We start from the raw sequence: 24,874 nt of genomic DNA, 5'->3' as shown, positions 1-24,874 counted from the left end.
TTTACTAAACAAAAATGTCAAAATGTGAAGCTATGTGAACCCAAGATATTGTTTCTCGCCATATCCTCCATCTAGGTCTATACATTTCTGAAGGCGGTGTTTCCATCTCTAACCCCTCCCAGAAGAATTGTGCACTCTTCGATTTACACCGCATCAAAACGGCAGTTTTGGCATCCTCGAGGGACAGAAATCGTGTTCCTTTTAAATGTTCTTTGAGCTTAGGGAACAAAAAGGAGTCTGAAGGGGCAAGATCAGGGCTGTAGGGTAGATGGGGTAAGGTTTCCCCAAAAAATTCTCATAGGACAGCCCTTGCTACCCTTGGAGAATGAGCAGGTACCCTGTCATGATGGAAAAAAAAATTCCTCGGCACAAATTTTCCTGGCCTTTTCCTCACTGACGCAGCTTTCAATTTTCTTAAAACTTTTTCATATAAGCCCCTGTGACCGTTCTGTGTCCTTTTAAGAGAATCTATCAAGATTATCCCTTTGGAATCCCAAAAAAAAGAGCCACCATAACCTTCTAAGTGGTCTTTCCTCTCTGGACTTATATTTGATGTCTTCCCAATCTCCCTTTAAAGGCTTGATCCACCTGAAAACTGTTATTTTATGTGGTGCAGCATTCATGTAAACTTGTTGCAAAGCTTCAATGATTTCAGAAGATGTCCACTTGAGTTTTTTTTTTAATTCTGGTATTAGCCCTGACCTCAAAGTTGTTTTTTCCATGGCACAAAGCTTTCTCTTTTTTTTTGAAGGCACCCTAATGAGACTAAGACAAGTGTATTACTGAGAGAACTTGTCCGCAGCCATCTGCTGATCGCAGAGACACATTTGAACACGTTTTGTTTGTAATAAACCCATGCATGTATGAACTGGAACCTAGTAGCAATACTTTTTGACTTACCCTCATATGTAGCAATGGCCAAACCCAAGATAATACCTTCCTTTATTCCATGATTCTAATACCAGTTACCAGCTTGTCAATTCCGACTCATGGCAACTCCATGTATGGCAGAGAAGAACTGTGTTCCACAGGGATTTCAATGACTGATTTTTCAGAAGGAGACTACTGGGCCTTTCTTCCAAGGCACCTCTGGGTGGACTCAACCTGGAGCATTAAGCATTTCTGCCACCCCCAGTGACTTCATGATTCTCATTGTTGTTAGCTGCTGCTGAGTCAATTTTCAACTTATAGTAACCCAATGTGACAGAGCAGAACTGCCCATAGGGTTTTCTCAACTGTAGATTGTCAGGTCTTTTCTCCTGCAGAGTCACTGGGTGCACTTGAGCCTCCAACCTTTGGGGTGCAGCCAGACACATTAATCATTAACACCACGCAGACAGAGTCCATGATTCTAATACCACCCCGAAAACAAAGTTTAAGAATTCTAAAATTTTGTTAGAAGTGTTATTACATTCCTTAAAAATATTATAGGTGAAGCCATTCCTAACTTTAAAACTCTCCTAGGAAAGCTGGCAACTTCCCAAATCCTTTACTATCCCATTAAAAATTTAATCTCAGCAGGCATCCTAAGCTTCTCTAAATATAGTCAACTCTCAGAAGTTAACTGTGCCCCATAAAACACATTGCTATGAAGTTATAAATCAGCTTAGCTTTCTTAATAATAAGAAACAAGGCATTTTCACATATGATTGAATATGTAAGTAAACAAAAGCTACACAGTAGACCCATCCCACAGAAAAGAAATTCTATTCTACTAAACCTAAGTTTACCAATTTCTTAGCTTATTTCAAGACACAAATTGAGTATCAATTAAAGCAGGTACTGCAACAAAGACATCAACTGATGTTCCGTCATCTTTTCAGTAATTCCTTTCAGTAGTACTTAGTCTGCATGAGAAGATATCTGGGGAAAAAATGGCATGGCCTAATACACAGGCAGGTGGAAAGTAATACTAGATGGTTAGAAGAGGCAGGAGCGGATTACCTTACAGAGCCACACCAAGTCTTGCCTCACTGCAGCAACTGGAGGGGCAAAACTTCACAAAAGGCAAGGTGAAGAGCAGAAAAGGAGAGAGAATTTCGGCAGTTGACCATCTAGTTTCCTGAGAAAAGCATTTTGGGGCCAAAACACCAAAACCAATACTAAGGTTCCCAGTAACAGTTGAGAAATAGTTAGCAAACAAGCCTGATGACAAAGTTGAGAACAACTCAAACTTCTCGAAAATCAGCCTAATTATTGCCATCTTCTGGGGGAAGGACACAAATGCATTTGGACCTGGGATGGAGGGGTAGGGATTAGCTCCAATTTTCTCTTCAGACTGAGATGCTTTCCTTGGAGGGCAGAAGAAATGGAAACATGTGCTTCATAATGGAAAAGAGTATAAAGCTGCGTGGCTGTATAGGCCCCCTCCTCCCCCCCCGCCTGTTACAGCAGTAAAATACATGGACTTCACAAATGTTTCCATTCCTAAGTCCACAAAATCCCACCAATTTTGACTATACATCCTTTTCGTACTCCACAAACAGATAATATAGATACCGCAAGGTATAACTTTGTACTAACAGCTAGCATCTCTATCTCCACATAAGGAAGAGTCAAATTATCTACAACCAGAAAAGTCTAAATATGCTGAAAATAAAAACTGCTACAGAAAGCTAAATAGCATGGCTATCAGACCCCTGACTAAAATATTTTCCCTTTTATCTACTTTCCCTACCCAAGCTCATTGTCCTCGAGTTGATTTCGACTCATACAGCCACCATCTGACCTCATTTCCCATTTTTTAACCCTGCTGTGCAATTTTTATAAAAGAAAAAAAGGAATAATTGTCTATTTAAATGATGGTATCAACAAGAGTGCTAGGCAAATATTTTATTATAATATTTAATTTGATGAAATGGGGTTAATATTTACATTTTTTAAAAAATACATAAATGGTTATACCAGAATCCGCTTCTGTTCAAAACATTGCTTCACAGCAGCAGATGCTAAGCAAGTTTCTCCTATAAATAATTCTAACAAATTACCGAGTAACTCCTAATAACCATGTATTAAAATCTCAAAAAGTATTTTGAACTAAAAGAAAATTTATGAATAAACAATAACTGAATATGCTGAGACAAAACGAATGCCAGTTTCTACTAAAGGAAGAATTCTGTGACTGAACAGAAGACCAGTGGGAGTCATTTAGACAATTAACCAGCTCCTGCTTATTTAACAAAAACATCTTAAGCTAATAAGTAGAAAAACCGAACAAGGGGTAACTTTTAACTCTACTGCTTTACCCTCCCCAAAACTTACCACAAAAACCTTTATGTGCAGTCCAGAAACGGGAAGCAATTTCATAAAAAGATCTAAAAACACTTTTATTTTCCTTTTCGGTTAATTTACAAGTCAAATACTTTCATATATTTCTTTCATGTTGTCACTGCCTATTTAGGGATCAACACTAACTCAACATAGCCCGCTAAATCTATTCTCGATATACCATTTAAGAACCTCAACAATCTCATCCCAAATATCCTATCCAACCTTACTGCTGTTATTTTTTAAATATGGACCCTCTACTTTACCATTAGATTCACGCCACTATCACACCATTAAGCTCCCCAGTCCTTCTGTACCTACCCCAAACAACAGAGGCCAGTTCAGTTCCCTTCTCTCCATGAAGTCTTCCTCAGTAACTTCAATCCAGGACTGACTCTCTCTGAACTTGAGTATTCACTGCATAAAACTCATTTTGTACTTAATAAATAACAAATACGCAAATGTTAAACTCCTTGTTCTATTGTCATAAATCTGAACTTAGATGTAATAAAATACATTTCCAGATAAGGGATCTCATTTTAGAAATCTTTTATTTCTCCTCAACAGTCTCCAAGAGGATAGAGCTTGTATGGAACCAAAAATGCACACACATTAACTGCAGGTGAAATATTTGTATAATAAAGGTATTTCCAACAACTTATTTAGTAAAGCCAAAAATCATACCCTACTTCATTTGTTTCTTAATTTATATTCTCATATCAGGTTTTCAAACTGTAGAAAACACGTATTTATTTACAAAATACTTCCCTATACTAAATACTATTAAATACAGCTATTGAGTTAGACATGAGTTATCCATCACTTATGCAAATGGAAACGTAACTGAAGACGAGGTCTACCTCTCAAATCCCTTTTGTATTCCTCCCAGCACAGTGATGTGGCGCACAGTAAGCAGTTGATAAATACGTATGGATGAATAAATCTTCACCTCCTAATGAACAATACGCTAAGCTTGGGGTAACCAAGTGACTAAAATATTCCTATAATGCCTTAATAATTCCTTAAATAGCTGATTTTAATAAGCCCAATTCTGAAAAACTTTCTATGATCCTACACTCGGCTAACGAATCCTGAAAAATTAAAAAAGGCAAGTCAAGAGTAAATTATGGCAAATGATGCTAATACTACTTCATAAATAGTTTCTCAGAAAATGGCATGAGGCTCTTTTAAGGTGCACATATCACCAAAACATCCTCTACCACTGACACCTACCATGTACAACATATTTTGCTAGGAGGCATGTGCCAGGCATGGGCAGATAGAAGAGTAAGACCTCTGCTCTCAAGAAGCCAAAGATCTAGTTAAGACATAAACTAATTATATAACAGAATGTAAATCCTATAACTGAAACAAAATGTTACAGAAAGAGAACAGTAAAGAGAGAGGAGAGTAAAAACCTTAGAGGAGCTACTGGAAGACAGTTAAGGGTGCACACGTAGAGACATAAGACAGGGGAGGGATATCAATCCAGGTAGACAAAACAGTAAAAGCCAGGGCAAGAATGCTGAAAAGATGTGTTCAGAGAGGAACAAACAGTTCAACCGGACTGCAACCAAGGGTGCAAAACGGACAAGAGGACAGCATTACCACATACTGGGGTCACTGCAGGAGTTAAAGCATTTTCACATATTTTCTATTTACAAGGCAACTATAGGGACTGGATTTCTGAGAATTTAAAAAGGGGGAGGCCCTCCATATGATCTCCATGAACCCACTCTCTAAGGACACAGAGCAGCTTAAATTACAATTCGACAGTGAATTTCACATGGGCTACGTGTAAAAACTCACTCCGAGTTTTCAGCGCATCGCACATGTTTACCACTATAAGGTCTTCGAATTGAGTTAATGAGACCTTAAGAAGATAGCACAAGGTACAGCTACTTATTCAGAATGCTGCCTATGGGTGGAATGAATGGAGTTTTGAAGTTCATGTCGAACTTACAGGTTATGACTGCCAACAAGCTGATTAAAATATCCACTGAAATGCTGTAATTTCAGTCTTGAAGGCTTCTTGATAGAACTTCAGATTATAAGTAGCCTTCAAAATCCATATATGGGTAATAATTCCATATTTGTAGAGATGAGAATATCCTTTCTAAAAAGAAACGATAAACTAAAATGATGCACACTATTACAAACTGGTTGGAAATGCTAATCCTTTAGCATTTTATCAAAACATATTTAGAACCTCAGTGTGGCATTTAAATGATCAACTATTACATGCAAGTAAGAGTTTAAGAATAATATAAAATAGCTTGCCCTAGCTTTTTTTTTTTTTTAAGTTTGATTTAAAGTAATTCGCAGTCTCTAAATATTATCAACTGATTAGGAAGAAAACTTCCCAAACCATTTTAGCATTCTTGTTGTTGTTACATGCTGTCAAGTCAATTTTGATTCATAGCAACCCCATGTGACAGAGCGGAACTGCCCTATAAGCTTTTCTAAGCTGTAATCTTTAGAGCAGCACACGGCCAGGCCTTTCTCCTGCGGAGCTGCTGGGTAGGTTCAAACCAACAACTCTTCCATTAGCAGCCAAGTGCTTAACCATTGTGCCACCAGGGCATTGACAATGATCAAAAAACATCGACTAAAAGAAGTAAAATACAACACTAAACCATTACAAAATACTTTCATTTACAGTATATTTAGTTTATTCTCACAAGACTTATACCTTCAACACACAATTAAAGAATTCCTATTATGGGCCAGGCATTGTGCTAGATGCTAGGGATAAAAAAAAAAAGAAGAACCCTGAATTCAAGGAATTCGTAAATCTACTAGGTAATACTAATCTACATGTGAATATTTTCAAGTAGGATACCCGCGTATACAACAGAGGTACGTCCTAGGTAGAACGGTGTTAACAAATGAGGCAATGGTCAACACTTCCATGAACCAGTGGAGGAAGGCCCCTGTGCTCCAAGTTCTCTCTGCAGCCTAATCTCCTAAATGCAATACCCAGCATATAAACAAAAACTCACTCTACAGTCTGAAGGTTAGGTGGTAATATCCACATCTTTCAGATTAGGCATTTGAAACTCACTAAGGTTAAATTATCTGCCCAAGGTCACAAAGAAAGAAAGGATACAACCAGGACTGGGACCCAAGTCTTTTACCTTCTAATCAGACACTCAAACAGTGTCATGCTGCTTTATAACTCACTACAGAAAGAAGAGCAGGCACTAGTCACTCTAGGCCACTAGAATGACTTTTTAAAATCAAGCATAACCACAATAACTATTATCAACAGCTTCTGTACACTCAAGACAAAGCAGGTAAGCCTAAATAAAACCCAAAACCAAACCCTTTGCCGTCGAGTCGATTCCAACTCATAGCTACCCTACAGGACAGAGTAGAACTGCCCCATAGGGTTTCCAAGGAGCACCTGGTGGATTCAAACTGCCATCCTTTTGGTTAGCAGCCACAGCTCTTAACCACTGCACCACCAGGGCTCCAAATAGTAGACCAGTTCCTTTTTAATTCTGGCCCCCCAGTTTAAAGAAACTACAAGAATCACCAAAACAAAAAAAAAATACTAGAAAGTCTCAGAGAGAACAGTCTTATTTCACTCTAGAAAACCACCTCTTTTTGGCAATTACCTGAACCTATCAATAAGTTATATTAGATTTAATTAAAGAACTGCATTGAAAAAAATCCAGAACATTAGCCAAATTAAATTTTACTTTAATAAAAATCAGAAGACTGGCCAGGTATCAGCTTACTGGTCCATATACAGCAAATGAAACAAGCCCCCACTATATATAGAGTAAAATAGCTGACTATGTGGAAAAAAAAAGACAATTGCTAGGGGTTTATGCCTTCAAGAAGTCCGTTACATAGCTGTTGAAACGAGGCAGAGGCACTAAAATAAAATACAGAAATGTAAAGCTAACATTACAGGTTAAGAACTACAAGTACCATGATTACACAAAAATCTACAAATTATATTTGGGTAACACCCACCACATTCTCATGTACTCACTCTGCCACCCTATCTGGCTCGAGCTCTCTTCAGGCTTGGCCCTATTAACTGCAGCTTGGCCTATGGAAAAAGAGGCATAGAATAATCCACTGGCTTAATACTAAAACTTGCAGTTGACAATTTATATCCATCCAGGCATTGTGCTGGCACATTAGTCAGGGGAGATGTGAGGAGGCCACAGTCACTGAACCAAACCACAGGAACCATCCTGGACAATCTGATGAGACCTTCAAAGCAGGAAGACTGGTTGCATATTCAGCAAGGCCAGGCTAACATTTAAAGGTCTGCAGTGGGAAGGAAAACAGGGATTACTTCTCAATCAGGTCTGAGAGCTCCTTCATACATATCACAGTGATATGAGATCATCTTTGCCCTCAGGAAGCCTAAAATCTAGTAACATGTCAACAAACTCAGCAGAAATAATTCAAAAACACAGGACAGATGACCAAGAAATAAAAGGAAAAGATCCTGGAGTAGAAGTTTTACTTTTGGAGGTAATTGAGGAGAGGAATTCAAGTGAACCTAAGGTAACTTAAAAGAGGGAAAACTGCATGTCAGACTGGCAGAAGCAAGGAACAACTTGAGTGAAGATGGAAAGCAAATGAGAAGGTTGCTGTTTCATTTTGGCTCCAACAAATTACCTCAGCGACCAGGGAAAAATAAATGGGGCAATTTGCATCACATTTACTTAAAAAAATCCCTTCCTACAACTCGCTTACCGGAAATGGTTTGTGGGAAAGGGTTTGTGCGCAAGTGTGGCTCTTTAAGAAAAGCTCCCTAGATCCTGTAAAGAAAGAGATAGTCAAAGAACGGTTGTTCCTTAATTGTAATCTCTACAGACATTAGTAAATCAATTTCATAAGACCCACAAACCAGAATAGGTACAGTTTTTTTTTTTTTTTCAAAAAAAAAAAATTAAAGAAACCTTTAGTTTCTCTAGACGAGATTAACATGTTTATTCAGTAGGATGTGTGGTAAAGAAATATCTAGCTTGCTCATGCAAAAAAACTGTTATTTATCAGATAAAAATTGGGTCCAATTTCCTCTACCAATGCAGCAGCCGTTTCAAATTATAAAATGTTATAACCCTAAGCTCAACCTACCTTACGTACGTCGATAATGTCCTCCTAAACACACACCACTTCCAAGAAGCTTTTTTTTTTTTAATGTCCTTTCAAAATAACTAATTTTCTAAAACTAATGAAGTTTTTCACTGCCATTGTCTTTGCTGGATCTCATCATCACTCAGTGAGTGAGACAGGGATTAATGTATTCCCAATCTACAGGTAAAATAAATGGAGACCAAACAGTTAAGTGACTAGTTCAAGGTCACACAGCCACTGGCAGTGTTTGAATGTTCCAGCCAGGGATGTCTTCTTTGCTAGGATGATGTCCTAAAATAGGATCATAAGACCTTATTTAGATAAGATAAATACAATAAGCTTAAGGGTTAGAATGGAAAAATAAACATTACTCCAAATTTACCTTGCTAGATGAAAGCACTGATTTTTACTCTAGCTAGCAACCTAGTTCTTTTTTTAAACGTAAGTAGTTTAGTACCTTCTAGAACTCTAAATACCAACAAGTGTCCTAAGACTTTTAAAAAGTAAATGAAAAACTAAAACAAAATTAGAAAAAAAAAAAAACTTGTTCACCGACTCACACTAAATAGTAAATGTCAGCTGAACAAACTTAAAAACCAAACTCCAGAAATACTGGGGAGAGAATGGAAACAATGACATTTTTAATTACAGCTCTTCAATTCTTATGGATATTGACACATTCAGAAAAAGCCCACCAATATCAGCCAAGTTAATGTGCCCTCTTAAGCTTAAAAGAAATGAAATTTTGAAAAACCAAACAATCCCACAAAAATGATATATAAGTCACATTAGTTCAATATTTCTGGGGCTAAACATAGAATAGGGAGTGTCAAAAGAATTAGGAAATGTGTTTACTCTAAAACTCACACTTAATACTGACCTCTTTGCATGCTGTAAATATAAAAACAAGTCTCAATAAATCCCTCCACAATTTATTGTGCCCAACCACTGATAATAATTCCACTAGTCAACTCTGCTTCCCTCCCCCCTGGGTGTAAATGCGAAACACACACAGGCCTCACATATAGGCCTCTTGCCTTTTTCCCCAACACAACTAGGACCTTTGTTCCTAGCGTCGGTTTTTCACTCTGCTCAATAGCTCTTTCAACTTTCTAGCCTGTATTTTTGTCTTATTCTGTTTTCAGAGAGGAGATTCTGAGCCTCAACTTTCGAGGTCTTTAAAAAAATGAAATGCCAAAAATATCTAAAAAGACTCTCGGGAGGAATAGAAAGTTAAACACATCACTACAGGGCCTACAAAGCAGAGTTAAGCCCGGGGATCGGGTGATTTGGCAGCCCAGGCAAGACCGGGGAAGGCTGACTAAGAAGGGAGACGGCAGGGGAGCAGCTGATGTCCACGGAAGGCAGGTTCACGGCGCTATTAACTGTACGTGTACACACACACACACACTGTCCCTCCCCTGCAATTAACTAACGAAGCAATCAAACCATACCCACCTCCGGACACGATGCTGAACGTAAACCAACCCCAGGCACAGTCAAGGGGCATTATCCAAAACAAAAACAAAAAACCTGTCCTTAAGGTTTAGCTGTCCTCTCTGTTCTTTTCTCACCACACAAGAGTAACCAATTCCTCCCCGTTCCCCATCAGTAGTTCAAATATATGGGTTCTTTACCCCGATTTGCACCTGTGTTTTTAAACTTTTTAATTTCTTCCCTAGCAAATTAAGATTTTCTCTTAGTCCAAAAAACGAAGAGACATGGAGGACAGGATTTGGAATTTTACAACATTTCGTTATTTCAACTCCCCTCGAACTTGTTTCTGCACTAGAACGAAAGGGGGTGAGCTGGATAGACAAACGTTACAAGAGATTTTACGTAACCCACGTAGAAAGAAATGAAGCGCCTGACTCGCTTTGATTTGAATGCAAACACGATTGGGGTGACAATTGGTCCACCTACCTCCCCCAAGTTCTGGAGCCCCCCCCCCCATTTCCCTTCTGATTCATTGAGGAAGATGCTCTGTTCCACTCAGCCAAGTTTCTCGACCTCTCTCGTGCCCCTTCACGGCCTTCTTGTCATCTTCCCTCAGCCTCAACTTCCCACAGCTGAACAAACTGCCCCGCGCAGCCCCCGGCTCCGGGCTCACCCGCCCTCAACCGTCCCCCTCGGCGGGCGACCCCTTACTGCGGACTCAAGTCACTCCGGCCTCTCCCTCCTCTGACCCTCGCTTCCCACAACTGTTGTCACTCGAGCTGCTCCCTAGTTTCCATTTCCGGGCCGTCCCTGGCCCCGGAGCCTCCCCTTTCCCCGTTTCCGGGCCCCCCGTCCCATTTCCGGGGAACCCAGGCCGTCTTCACACCCCCCACCTGCACTTCCGGCCCCCCACTTTCTCTCTTCCTAGACGCCCTCCAAGCTCCCCAGCCCACTTCCGGCCCCCCCGACCCCCGCCGAGCTCCCCAAGAATCCGCACGCCTTACCCCGGTTCCGTGAAGAGCCCTCCTCATTGCGGGGGGCCGGTGGGGGCACCCAGCGACCCCCCGCTCCCGCCGGCCCGGGTCCCTCCGGCGGCGCTCTCCCTCGAGCGCCTCGCCGGTCAACCCCCGGCCCGGTCCTTCCGCGGCTCCGCCGCCGCCGGGAGCAGGCCGAATCGCAGCGATGACACAACCGGGCTTCCTGGGACTTTCTGTTCCAGCTCCCCCCCCCCGCCCGCCCCCCCAACCCCTCAGCCAGGCCCCCTCCCCCCAGCTTGGCCCCTGCCGCTCGGAACTGCGCCCCAATTACCTAGTTAGGCCCCAAAGTCTCCGCTGCGGACTCCGTGGCTCGACAGTAACTTCCACTCGCTCCCCCCACCCCCCCGGCGGCGGCGGCGGCGGCAGCTCCTCGGTCCCTTCAATTATCAGCTGAGCCGCAGCACCGGCCGGCGTGCGCCTCCGCCCGCGCCGCCTCCCTCCCCGCCAGCTCCGACACTCCCGGGAACTACTTTGCCCTTCGCCGACAGGCGCGTCTGCGGGACAGGCCCTGCTGCCTACTCGAGGCCCATCATATCGCCCCTCCCTCCCCCACCGCCCGGCGCGACTCCCCCAGCGGCCTCTGATCTCCTCCCGATCCCTTCAAGGGACCAGGAAGGGGGTTGTGAAGCTTCCTTTGGTATCCCTCCGCCGGGGTCACCCCCTCCCCTCCGTGGTAGCAGGAACTAATTCCCCTTCGGGTCACCCGGGGCCTCGAGATGGAAATTTCCTGGATCAAGGTTCCCTGAGACCCTTAGAAGAGGGGACCATTACCCCAAGTTAGGAACCTCGGCTCTCCCGAGAGCTCAAAAGCGGGGTTGGATATCAACTAGGGCTTTGGCCCCATGACCCCAAGCAAGTCCCGCCCCTTCCTGGTTGTCTTAGCGACGGCGGTAGCGTCCCAAGATGGCGTCGTGGCTGCCGGAGACTCTGTTCGAAACTGTAGGACAAGGCCCGGCTCCAAGCAAAGACTATTACCAGTTATTGGTTACCCGGTGCCAGGCAAGTGCGAACAGCGGTTCACCCTCTCTCCTTACCCCCTGCCCCCTTGGGTTGGGATCGGGAACGCAAGCCCCACAAGACCGAGAGCGAGCTTGGCCCGCCGGAAGCGCCCTGTCCCAGCTCCGAGCTAGGAGATTTTCCTCGTCACCTCGGCCTCCTTGGCTCGGCGGCCCGCGTGCTCCTTCCTTCCTCTAACCCGACCCGTCCTCAACGAGGCTTCTTGCCTCCCCTCCTCGCCGCCCGCTCCCTTTCCGCGATCCCAGGTTCCTACCCGCAGAGTTCCCTCCGCGCGAAGAGAAAAACCGGCGTCCCCGCTTGCGTGCAGCCTCCCTTCAGCGTGGGAAGAAGGGAAAGAAAGACTCAACCAAGTGTCCCGAGGAGGAGCCGCCAGGGGTGGGGAGAAAGCGACGACCTCTTTTCCAGGGTAGGACTGAAACGTGGGGAATTTTTAAGATCTTGTAGTATTTACGACTACCACGCCCACATCAAAACTTCCTTATTTCTAGTAGAAATGAACGGTTGCCAGCTTTCTTCTTACCTTTTCGGAGCCCCTTCTATCCCATTGAAAATGTGCGGGGGGAGGGGGGGTGGTACAAAAATGTTTCAGCTGCTCTGCGCGTCAGCCCCACCCATAATGACATCTGCTCCACCACAATAAAACCGAGGATTATGTTATCGATGGAGTAAAGTAACCATCGGCCTGTTTTTATGACTAGCTATTGAAATTTTTTTTTTTATTGAAGGTAGGCTTTTAGAATGATTTATTGTGGACATGAAATGATCGAGTTCTCGATCTATCTGGGCCTCCACTCAGAACACGTTTCTGATTCCTGACGGAGCTTACACCTGTCTCTGACATATTCATGCATTTTGCTATTTAATAGGCTGGTATTTTTTTTTAATTCTTATAGAATGAAATTACGAACTTCGTACATATTTGTTTTCGTGTGGATATTGAATATTACATCAATATTTCGTTGGGCCCTTAAAGTAGGCAGAAAATGCATTTTTTATAGCTTTAAAATCATCCTTTTAAATAGAAATGATACATATTTTATTTTGTAAATCTAAGAAATCACAATATTACCCGTGTTATATCCGCTTGTCAAAGCTAAATTTTTAATTTTTACACATTTCATTAAGAGATTTTGTGAATACTGAAATTCATATTGTTAGTACATTTTGTAGAAAATTTAGACTGTTTTCCATTTAAGACATACGATGTTAATTTTTCACTTTCTAACATGAGTGATGGAAAACGTAAATCTTCTAATCCTATTTCATTTTATATTTATTTGCATTCACCTCAAGGTAGAAAATTCTAATTTTTAATTTACCACCTTTTCCATAACTTGTCTTTAAATTTTTTCTTTGGAGCACTTTATTTTTCCTGAGAGTCTGAAATTGCAAGTGTGCTAACTCTAATGTTGTAAGCCTCAACAAGTTGAATACCTGTTTACGTTTTCATTTTAGTAAATTAAGTGATAGGATCACACTCGGCTTTTTGGTTTCTTCAAGAATGCTTCTGTTCTTGGTGTTTTCAGACTTTGCCCACAAGTCTAACTTGGGAACGTGCCTTCCTCTAACTATTCCATTTTATAGAACCTTTTTCCTCTCCAATATCCTTCCTCTCTCCCTCCCTCTCTACTTCCCTTCCCCCCTCCCACTCTCTCCCTCCCTCCCTTCCTTCCTTCTTCCTTCCTTTCTTTCCAGATCAAAAGCTCTCCTTTATTTCAGGCTCTGTTCTGTCAATTGCTTAGATATAAAATCATTTTTAAGATCTGGTCCAGTTTCTTTTTTTAAGTCACTGAACATACGCACTACAATTCTACAAGGAAGAGTTCATCTCAAATCCGATTAATGCACTCTCTTTTTAAAGTAAAATTTGGTGTAAAAGATAGCAAGGCAAAAATACTCTTTTCAGTCAACCGTCTTGAGAATACGCTATTTTCTATCCACCAGGTAATTTTTCTAAGTCTTAGAACAGGAAACCAAACATCCAGTAAGAGGTAGCCTGACACAAACAAGTACTAAAAGATTAGAGTTAAAATGTGTTTCACAAGATGGACTTTTTTATGGAGTGATGTTCTAAAATTGTTTCTTGCAGCTTTTTTTTTTTTTTCCCTGTCACTTTCCTTCTGCTTTTATTCCAAACAAGTTGTATATTATCCAAAACATGCCACAGATTTACACGGGTTCTTCTTTCCTCAAATCCCCCCCTTTTTTTCTTCTTTTTTCCCCTTTTCACTATATTTTTATTGGCTTTAAAACCAGATAACTGCACATTTGACATGAATTTGAGGGCAGACATCTTTCACATTAGTGTCCTGCCTCATTGGCATTGTCCAGAATATAAATGTTATATATAAATGTTTTCTTTGCTCTCTCGCTTATACATTAACTTTTAGAAAAAAATGTGTGTATATATGTAAAACCCAGTGCCATCAAGTCGATTCCCCATAGAGTTTCCAAGGAGCGATATATACATGTATACACATATGCTTCTAGAGGCACTCCAAGGCGCTCTGGTGGCACAGTTGTTGAGCGCTTGGCTGCTAACCAAAATGTCTGCAGGTCAGCAATTGGAACCCACCAGCCTCTCTGGAGGGGAAGGATGAAGGGGTTTGCTTTCTTAAAGATTACAGCTGAGAAGCCCTGTGGGGCAGTTGTACTCTGTCCTATAGGGTCGCTGTGAGTCAGAATTCACTCAAGGGCAGTGGTTAGAGGCATTCCAAATTAACTCCATGCCATGGATTTTTTTTTTTTTCTTTCCAAAAAAAGGATCTTTCAGAATATAGCTTGGGGTCATTACAGGTTAATTCTTGAATCTCATCAGTATAAGGATGATCCCTAGGCTTAGAAAAATCAGTGCAATGCTTTCTAGATGAAAGAGTCAGTTATTCTCACTCTATTTTTAGTTAGTATCTACTTTTCCTTACATTGAATTCTAGTTCTCTGAAAACTAGTAGATTCATATACAGTGTTAGGGCTGGAAAGAATCTTGAATATTATGTGTGAATATATTTCACTCAAAGTTATAAGGTCTCAAATCATGTTTCTGAATGAAAAGCTTTTCCTTAATTTTAATTAATAACTTGGCATTTACTATGGGATGCAAAATATAAGATGATTCCTCCAAATAATTTATAAAATCATTTCACAAATATTTATTAAACACCTTTATATGCCAGAGGAGCCCTGGTGGGTCAGTGGTTAAAGCGCTCAGCTGCCAACCAAAAGGTCAGCAGTTTGAACCCACCAGCCCTTCCTTGGTAGAAAGATGTGGCAGTCTGCTTCCGTAAAGATTACAGCCTTGGAAACCTATGGGGCTGTTCTTCTGTATCTTATAGGATCTCTATGAGTTGGAATCAACTGGACATAAGTGGGTTTGGGTTTTTTGGTTTTTATGTTTTTTAGGTGCTGTTGTAAATTCTAGGGAAAATTCAGTGAACCAAAGTCTCTTCTTTCATGGTGCATTATACGCTAGTGGCAGAATATAGTTAGTGATTTGATTTGTGTGAACACTTATATGGTCTAATTTTTATATGAACTTTATTTTTTAAGTCTAAAGGACATGAGCGAATACTTGTCAAGTTAACGAATGGTACAGACACCTTAAAATCTGTGAGTCCAGAGAAAGCAAACATCACTTTAGAATAGATGGTCCAGGAGGGTACACTATTTTACCCCTGAAATTCTGTCTTCTGTCCTCTCAGAATAGAAGCGTTGTGAAAGGTGGCCAGAACTGGTGATGTGCTTAAAATGAGACAAATACTGGAACAGTGCTAGAAACATCAAAGCCTTCAAAGCTACCATATGCTAAGTGGACTGGAGTCGACAGGTACAAAAGTGAAGAATTATGTTAGCATCATCTGTCTTAAATGGAAAACAGTCAATAATCCTTCTAAAATGTACTAAAAATATACATTTTCAGTGTTCACGAAATCTCAGAATTAAATATGCAAGAAATTCTTGAAAAAAAGATGTTTAATTAAAAATTTAAGTTTGACACTTAATGGAGCTCTGGTGGCTCAGTGGTTAAGAGCTACGGCTGCAAATCAAAAAAGGGTCATCAGTTCAAATCCACCAGCCACTCCTTGAAAACACTATGGGGCAGTTCAGTTCTGTCCTGTAGGGTCGCTCTGAGTTGGAATCGACTTGACGGCAATGGGTTTTGTTTTTTTTTTTAAGTTGATATGTTGCGTGAAGCTAATACCACAGGGGCATGTCCCAAGAGCACCCACATGTTATAGCCATTCCACAAGATGAAAGAAGAGCTGGATAATAGGTCAGTCGTACTTTATCTGTCTTACTAACTTCTACTCAAAACTCCAGAACGAAGATACCTGAAGCTAATGTCACCTGGAAAAACAAAATCAAAAGCTCACTTTCTCCCCCCGCCAAAATATGGTGGCAGATATTTTTGAAGTGCTTTGGAGTAACATTGCCCAAGGTCCTATACCAGCCTGTGACACGAAGCTGTCATCTCAGTGGCTTCTAAAGAACTAAAGAAAATGAGACTTTATCTGGTGGGCAGTTGTTTGAGAGACTTAACAACAAAGAAATGTACCGGTACTGATTCAAATTATAGGCCAAGTTTAAAGATTTAAAATTTATTACAGTCTAATAAAAATGTAAATACATGCACCCTTTGACCCTAAAGCAAGTCCATTTCCAGGATTTTATACTCCAAAAATACTTTCACCTGTGCATAAGGATGTATAAGCAAGAATATGCACCAAAGTAAAATATGTATAAAAACATCTTTCTGTGAGTGGAAATGTGGCTAAACTGTGATACACTCATAAAATAGTATGCAACCTTTTAAAAACAGTGTGGTGGATCTCTGTTTACTCAGTAGACCAAATAGAAATTCTAAATGAAGAAAAGCAAGTTGCAAGCTTATATATAGTATGACTCCATTTAAAAAAAAAAAAAAAAAAAAAACTTCTGTTTTAAATAAAAGTTAAGTTTAAAATAAATCTAAGAGGAAAAGCTGGAATGATTAGTTCTTAGGGATTGCTTTCACTTTCTGCGTTACATATTCCTAAAAGATCTGATTGTTTCTACAATTGAGTGGTTCCTTTTTATAATCAGAAAAAAGCAATGAAGATTTGAAATGAAGATGTAAGTGGATAACTCTTAGGAGACATTGCCCTGCTCCACGCATGGGCTTCCACCTATCTCATCAGGGCCTCCTTTGAGCCATCTCCTGCATTCAGTGATGGTGCGGTATTAACGGTTGTGTCACCAGAGAATTTGCTGTTTATATGGGAGGAAAAATACTACAAATTTGAGGGAATCCATATGGGTTAATAGTTGTGGAATTCTAAGAAGCCTTTAGTATCTAGAAAGGAGTCCCTGGGTGGTGCACACAGTTAACTTGCTCAGTTGCTAATCGAAAGGTCCGAAGTTTGAGTTCACCCAGAGGTGCCTTGGAAGAAAGGCCTGGCACTCCATTTCTGAAAAATCAGCCATGGAAAACCTTATGGAGCACAGTTCTACTCTGACACACATGGGGTCGCCACGCATCAGAGTTGACTCAGCAGCAATTGGTTGTTGTTTTTCTAGTGTCTAGAAACTCCTAACCTCACTTTAAAAAAAAAAAAAAATACAGGTGATAATTAACTTTTCAGAAACTAAAAGATTGCTCCGTGTTGCCCTGTTGGGAGTGAGGTGAAGCTAATGAATTAGAAGAAAGATGTGGAGAGTAAAATCAGGCAAAGACAGTCCACTGGGTAGATTTATTTGGCCCATAATAAAGAATAAAGGATATAATTTCACAAGTAAATTGAAATCACTTTACGGAAACACCAGATTGCACATTTTGAGAATTGAGTGGGGTGCTGTCAACTTGGTATTTTTTAGGAAATATCGCCATCACCACTGGTTGCCATCAAATTTATTCCAACTCATGGTGACCCCAAGTGGGTCAGAGTAGAACTATGCTCCGTAAGGTTTTCAATGGCTTATCTTTCGGAAATAGATGGTCAGGCTTTTCTTCCAAGGCGCCTGTGGAGGGATTCGAACCTCCAACGTTTCAGTTAGTAGCCGAGTATGTTAACCATTTGCACGGCCCAAGGATTTGGCCAGAAGACCCAGGAACCCCTAAATCATGCCCTTTTCCAGCCCTGCCTTCCACAGGAGCTCCCCAAAAGACATATGCGGAGAAGATAAAGCTGAGCAAGCATATTCGTCCTTTCCTTCTTTTAAATTTCCCTCGTCTCTAATAGAACATTGCCCAGCTCTGGACTTGAGTGCCTCTCTAGACTTCCCACAGTTCTGCCTGTTGGCAACCGGCCAGGGCCCAGATGTTTCTACACAGAAAGGAAGACTGTCCGCTTCTTTTTAAAGTCCCAAACTTAATATACTTACATTCAGTTATTTTCTTCTTCCTCATTGTTTATATCTTGATTCACCCTCTTTTCAGCTATCCTTTTGTCTGTCTCAAAGTCCCTCATTCTTCCCTCTGCCCTTCAAGGAAAGGCTTTGCCCTGCATCCTAGAGCCTTGAGCCCAGCTCTGCTGGAGGCACATGTATGTTTTGGTTTTCCCTCTTGCAGGCATTTACGTCTTCACCTGCTCTTCCTGACAGTAGTAACTGTGGTAAACATAGCCTTCCGTGCCCTACAGGTTAAGCCAGGTGTATATGCCTCTGCATTATTCCTCTCGTCTGACACTTCAGAAAAACGATTCCCAACTCTGTGACACTCCAGGATGTGCCCAGTTAAAGAGTCTGAAATTGTTTTTAGTCAGAAAGTTTAAATTCCCTTTGGTTTTTGGCACTTTGGGAGAATGTATCAATCAGGTTCTCCCGAGAAAGGGAACCAATAGGATATCTATATGTTTATACATGGATATGTATGTACAGGTGGTCCTGGACTTACAACATATTCAAGTTACGATGAAATGCACTTATGACCGTCCTTTTTTTTCACATCTAATTGTTGGTAAAATGTACTACATATAGTGTTCAGCGAGGCATTTGGGGATTTCTCATTCTCAGACGTTCACTCCCAGATGTTTATATGTAACGTTTCCAACCCCCAAAGCCAAAGATTGGATTTATGAAGATACAGGTGGTGCCGATTGACGACAAGTTTCTGTTCCAATGATTCCGTTGTAAGTTGGATTCTGATGTAAGTTGAATACCTCCTTTTTTTTTTTTTACTTTTCATTATTATTGTCTTTTGTTATCAGTATCTATAAATCATAACATTGATCATCTGCATCTGAGAATGATAACATCAGCAAATTACACACTGCAAAATCGTATGTAGTACCTGTTACTAACAATAAAAAAAAAAATTAGATGTACCAAAAAAAAACAGGGCCATAAGCGCAGTTTGTCGTAACTAGAATATGTCATAAGTCAGGGACTATCTGTAGTAATAATAAAAGGCAATAATAATGAAAACTAAAAAAAAAGATGTTCAATTTATATCACAGCCGACTTACGGTGGAGTTGTTGGAACGGAACCCCATAGTAAGTTAGGGACTACTTGTATACATAGAGAGAGACGGAGAGATTGATTTATTTTAAGGAATTGGCTCGCGGAATTGTGGGCCCTGGCATGTCTGAAATCCGTAGAGCAAGCCAGCAGTCTGGAAATTCAGGCAGGATTTCTATGTTACAGTCTTGAGGCAGAATTCCTTCTTTTAGAAACCTCACTTCTTTCAGAAAACCTTTCAGACCTTCAACTGACTGAATGAGACCCGCCCACATTATCAAAGGTAAACCAGAAAAAACCAAAGCCATCGCAGACGAGTCCATTCAGACCCATGGCAGCCCTATAGGATGTAGTAGAACTACCCCATAGTGTTTCCAAGGCTGTAAATCTTGACGGAGGCAGACTGCCACGTCCTTCACCCACAGAGCGACTGGTGGGTTCAAACCACCCAACTTTTGATTAGCAGCCGCTGTGCCACCAGGGCTCCTTTTATCAAGGGTAACCTAAAGTCAAATGAGTAAATGTGAATCACTTCTACAGAATGCTTCCACAATGACACCTGACTAGTGTTTGGCCATACAACTGGGTAGCATAGCCCAGCCAAGTTCACACATAAAATAAATTATTGCAGGGAGAGAAAGATAATACAAATGAGGTGGTCACACTCTTAAATATGACGATAGCCAATGCTTTACCACGTTAGAACCCAGTCATCAAGTGGCAACTAAATCCCCATTTCAGAATTATGCAACGACGCGGTAGCGCTGACCAGGTAGATTATCCATTCACTGACTATGAGCACTTCCTCCCCCTAGGGAGTTAATTTGGTCTCACCCTGCACTGACATAGATTTGCCTCGTACAGGGCAGTAGAGCACTTAACTGAGAGTCCCTGAGTCATGGATCCTTTTATCGCTCCTGCTAGTTTGCAAGCTTTAACCCGGGCCAGGCACTGAGTTTGCCTGGGTCCAGTTGCCTCATCATCATAGTAAAGGTACTAGTCTAAGAGATCACTAAGGTTTACTCCATCTCTAAAACACTATTTTACATGAAAGTAATTTTTTATACTGGAAAAAGCACTGGGTTTTTTGTTTGGTTTGGTGTTTTTAGAAAAACTGGGTTTGCATCAAAGATTGTATTATTATCTAAATGACTTGGGGCAAGTCTTTGCCTCCCTGAGGGTCCATCTGTAAAATGAATAATTCAATCCTTGACCGCTTTGCAGATGTGATGAGAACCAAGTGTATGTAAAATGCCCTCCACACGTGTGGATTATTTCGCTTGTAGTTTTTAGATTTACCAGGCCAGTGTTTCCCAAAGAGAGGTTTCGGGATCAAATGAGATTGGAAAATCCTGGGTTCAACAAAATCGCATGTGTTTCTTTTTCTCGGAAATTTCTCAGAGCCTTTAGAATCCTCCTGTGTACCAGGAACCTCCAAGGGGAGGCTGCAGCAAGGGGCTTTTCCGAAGGGCGTGTAACCACGGAACCGCTTTCTCTCCGGACCTCTTCAGGAACCAGGATTCTGTGGAACACTGGGAAACACACAGCTGTGGGCCTGATACTTAGCGGCTACACTGAAAAAATGTTCATGAGATACTTGCATTGCGTCATCATCTTCAAATACCAAATCCATCAAACATCTTTTCCATGAAAACGGTTGTAGTAACTCTTTAGTCGTCTCATGAGTATTTATTTTTTTTAATCAAAAAAAAAAAAAAAACAGGAATATACGAAAATTTAAGTTTGCTGTTTCTCTCCAAATCCTTCTGCAGATCATTGTAAACCAGGAATTCCCTGGCTTTGGAACTTCTAGCAGTGGACCAGGGGCTTCACTGCCATACTCGGCACTACTTAAACAACCAAAACTAAACCAGTTGCTGGCAAGTGGATTCCAACTCATGACAGCCCCATATGTGTCAGAATAAAACTGTGCTCCGTAGGGTTTTCAATAGCTGATTTTTTTGTAAGCAGGTTGCCAGGCGTTTCTTCTAAGGACTCTAGTGTCCAGCCTTTCGGTCAGCATGCTAACCATTTGCATCACCCAGGGTCTCCCTTCCTTAAATGATACCCATCACTTTCCCATTGTTGTCACTGTGTACTTGGCCCCAATCACCTGTATCACTTCCTGTCAGTCTTCCCACATCCAAACCCTCCCCTATCCTTTGAGCCCCATCTAAAAATGCCCACCTGCTCTTTCGAATCAGCAGGGAAATGAAGGAGCATTCAGTAGTCATTGTGATGATTGGTAATCTATTATGAACAAAAATAACTAAATCCCTCTTGTACCATCTCAGAATTTTTTGTGGATTGTAAAGCTATGTGTTGCATACATAAACTCACAGAGTAAAAGTATCTGAAGAAAATAATGTATTTTTAATCTGGAGATAGGGAAGGCTCACCTGAGCAAGACTCCAAATCTGAAAGCTATTAAGGAAAAGAATGGTAGGAGAAATACCTTTAAAAGAAACTTCGTTTAGTGAGTGATACCTAAAACAAAATAAAATGGCTGGAAAAAAATGTTGGGCCCATTTTTAGCTTACAAAGGGTCAATATACTCAGCATGCCAAGATTATTAACCCTACAGATTAATAAAATAGCCTCATAGAAAAATAGGCAAAGGATAAGAACAATTAACTGAAGAAATACACATGACTGATACGCATTTGAAAAGATGTTCAACCTTCCCAGCGACCAAGAAAATGCAGTTTAAAATGATGAGATACAAATTTTTCTGCTGCCAAAGTAAAGAACATCCAGAGTTGGCAGGGCTGGGAAGGCAAGGTCTAGCTTGCCACATACCAAGCCCCAACCCATGCTACGGAAAGAAAGACGAAGCTCCTTCCCTCACGGAGTTTGCAGGCTAGCGAGGAGACAAATAGACAAAATGCAGACTACAGCAACAGGATTCATCCCGTAGAGATATGAGCCAAGCATGATGAGAGCACTGCAGTGATCTGGAAAGATTTCACAAGAGTAGATGTGAGCTGAGATGGAAGACTGAGAAGCAGTGAGGGGGTGTTACTCCAGGCAGAGGAAAAAGCGAAGTGAGATGCCTGAGCAGAGCATGTCCTGGGAGGATAAAAAGGAATGCGCCTTGCAGGATATAAGCCTGAGAGCCAGGGGACCTCCAAGAAGAGCCAGGGAGCGGATGACGAAGCTCCTCTTAAACCAGGAATTAAGACTTGATTGGGCCAGTCAGTGGTTTTCAGCTTACTATTGGTTTTGCAGATAAATGTGCTTTTGAGATTCCACAAACATTCAACCCTCACATTAGAAATATTTTTAACCAATTAAAAAATTATAATACAAAAGAAATACCTACATCCTCAAAAGTGTCATATACCATGTTTTAATGCCTTAACTTGTGCTTCCAAAATCTAGATACCGTATTTAGGTGCAGGCCACAGAGAGAAGCATCCGTCATTGCTGTGGGTATAGAAGAACTTAAAAATATGTCATTGATTGGGAAAGCTAAGCTCTGACCAAATTCAAAAAGTAACTCTTTTTGAATTCACGCCTATACAACCGGAAACCCATTGCCGTCAAGTAGATTCTGACTCATAGCAAACCTATCTGACAGAGTAGAACTGCCCCATAGAGTTTCCAAGGCTGTAATCTTTACAGATGCCGACTGCTACGTCTTTCTCCCATGGAAGAGCTGGTGGGTTCCAACTGCCGACCTTTCAGTTAGCAGCCAAGCACTTAACTGCTGCGCCAACAGAGCTCCTCATGCCTATACAAGGCAAGCATAACTGGAGCAGAGAGTAAGACTAAAAATTAGGCGAGGCTTACACACACCAGCTCAGCATAAAATCTTGGCATGCTGACAGGTCAAAAAAAACGTTGACTAACTTGAGATGATTATATTAAGGTAGAAGGAGTTTTAGCACATGGTAGCTTTCAGTGCCTTTTGTCTGAATTTGGTATTTGTGCTAAGGAGGCAACAGTTGATGATATCCTATAAATGAGTCAACCCTGAAATGTCTTACTACTCTCACATGTGTGGATTTTCTTGCTCTTTTTTTTAATTGTGCTTTAGGTGAAAGTTTACAGCTCTAGTTAATTTCTTGTACAAAACTTTATACACATTGTTATGTGACCCTAGTTGCAATCCCTATAATGTGACCCCCATTCCACCTCAAGTTTCCCGTGTCCATTCAGCCAGTTCCTGTCCCCTCTGCCTTCTCATCTCGCCTCCGGACAGGTGCTGCCCATCTAGTCTCATGTGTCTACTTGAGCTAAGAAGCACACTCCTCACTGGTATTATTTTATGTCTTACAGTCCAGTCTAATCTTTGTCTGAAGAGTTGGCTTCGGGAATGGCTTTAGTTCTTGGCTAACAGTGAGTCCGGGGCCCATGTCTTTGGGGGTTCCTCCAGTCTCAAACCATTAAGTCTGGTCTTTTTATGTGAATTTGAGGTCAGTATCCCACTTTTCTTCTGCTCTGTCAGGGACTCTCTGTTGTGTTCCCTGTCAGGGTGGTCATTGGTGGTAGCCAGGTACCATCTAGTTCTTCTGGACTCAGGCTGATGTAGTCCCTGGTTTATGTGACCCTTTTGTCTCTTGGGCTAATATTTTCCTTGTGTCTATGGTGTTTTGTTTTTTTTTTTTTAATTTTTACTGTGCTTTAAGTGAAAGTTTACAAGTCAGTCTCTCACACAAAAACTTATATACACCTTGCTACATACTCCCAATTGCTCTCACCCTAATGGGACAGGCTGCTTCCTTCCTCCACCCTCCCTTTTCATGTCCATTTCGCCAGCTTCTAACCCCCTCTACCCTCTCATCTCCCCTCCAGGGAGGAGATGCCAACATACTCTCAAGTGTCCACCTGATCCAACTAGCTCACTCCTCACCAGCATCCCTCTCCAACCCATTTTCCAGTCCAATCCATGTCTGAAGAGTTGGATTCGGGAGTGGTTCCTGTCCTGGGCCAACAGAAAGTCTGGGGCCATGACCACCAGGGTCCTTCTACTCTCAGTTAGACCGTTAAGTCTGGTCTTTTACGGGAATTTGGGGTCTGCATCCCACTGCTCTCCTGTTCCCTCAGGGGTTCTCTGTTGTGTTCCCTGTCAGGGCAGTTACCGGTTGTAGCCGGGCACCATCCAGCTCTTCTGGTCTCAGGCTGATGTATGTAGTCTCTGGTTTATGTGGCCCTTTCTGTCTCTTGGGTTCATAATCGCCTTGTGTCCTTGGTGTTCTTCATTCTCTTTTGATCCAGGTGGGTTGAGACCAATTGATGCATCTTAGATGGCTGCTTGCTAGCGTTTAAGACCCCAGATGCTGCTCTCTAAAGCAAAAGTACATGGTTCCTGCCCTCATCGAGTGCCCTGGTGGTGCAGTGGTTAAGAACTATGGCTATGAACCAAAATGGTCGGCAGTTCAAATCCACCAGCCCCTCCTTGGAAACCCTATGGGACAGTTCTACTCTGTCCTACAGGGTCATTATGAGTCGAAATTGACTTGACAGCAACAGGTTTTTTTGGTGTTGCCCTCATGGAGCTTACAGTCTAATGGGGAAGATAGATATTAATCAAGTAAACATATATGCTAAAAATAAAATATCATCATGGTGCGTG

The 24,874-nt window shown here is 41.5% G+C and overlaps 2 protein-coding genes across 24 annotated transcripts in view; one reads left to right on the top strand and one right to left on the bottom strand.

Annotated features, from left to right (window-relative positions):
- The window catches only part of TRIP12 (thyroid hormone receptor interactor 12), a 138,424-nt gene extending 126,192 nt beyond the window's left edge, over positions 1–12,232 (bottom strand). For 19 of the 23 annotated variants that reach the window (XM_064286583.1, XM_064286589.1, XM_064286590.1 and 16 more), the window contains exon 1: positions 11,119–11,251. The gene's annotated coding sequence lies outside the window, so the exon portion shown is untranslated. Of the gene's footprint in view, positions 1–5,230; positions 7,245–10,814; positions 10,936–11,118; positions 11,252–11,618; positions 11,664–12,117 lie in introns of those variants that run through there. The other 4 variants (XM_064286586.1, XM_064286587.1, XM_064286584.1 and 1 more) reach the window with 4 other exon arrangements.
- The window catches only part of FBXO36 (F-box protein 36), an 88,533-nt gene continuing 71,653 nt past the window's right edge, over positions 7,995–24,874 (top strand). The window contains exons 1-4 of the mRNA XM_064287387.1: positions 7,995–8,023; positions 10,427–11,005; positions 11,165–11,423; positions 11,791–12,270. Coding sequence (XP_064143457.1) covers positions 7,995–8,023; positions 10,427–11,005; positions 11,165–11,423; positions 11,791–12,270 — 1,347 coding nt within the window. The remainder of the gene's footprint in view (positions 8,024–10,426; positions 11,006–11,164; positions 11,424–11,790; positions 12,271–24,874) is intronic.

This window comes from Loxodonta africana, chromosome 6 (assembly GCF_030014295.1).
Source record: "Loxodonta africana isolate mLoxAfr1 chromosome 6, mLoxAfr1.hap2, whole genome shotgun sequence".
In the NCBI taxonomy this organism is placed as follows: Eukaryota; Metazoa; Chordata; class Mammalia; order Proboscidea; family Elephantidae; genus Loxodonta; species Loxodonta africana.
Note: the sequence above shows the minus strand (reverse complement) of the source record. Positions and strands in the feature narration are given on the sequence as shown.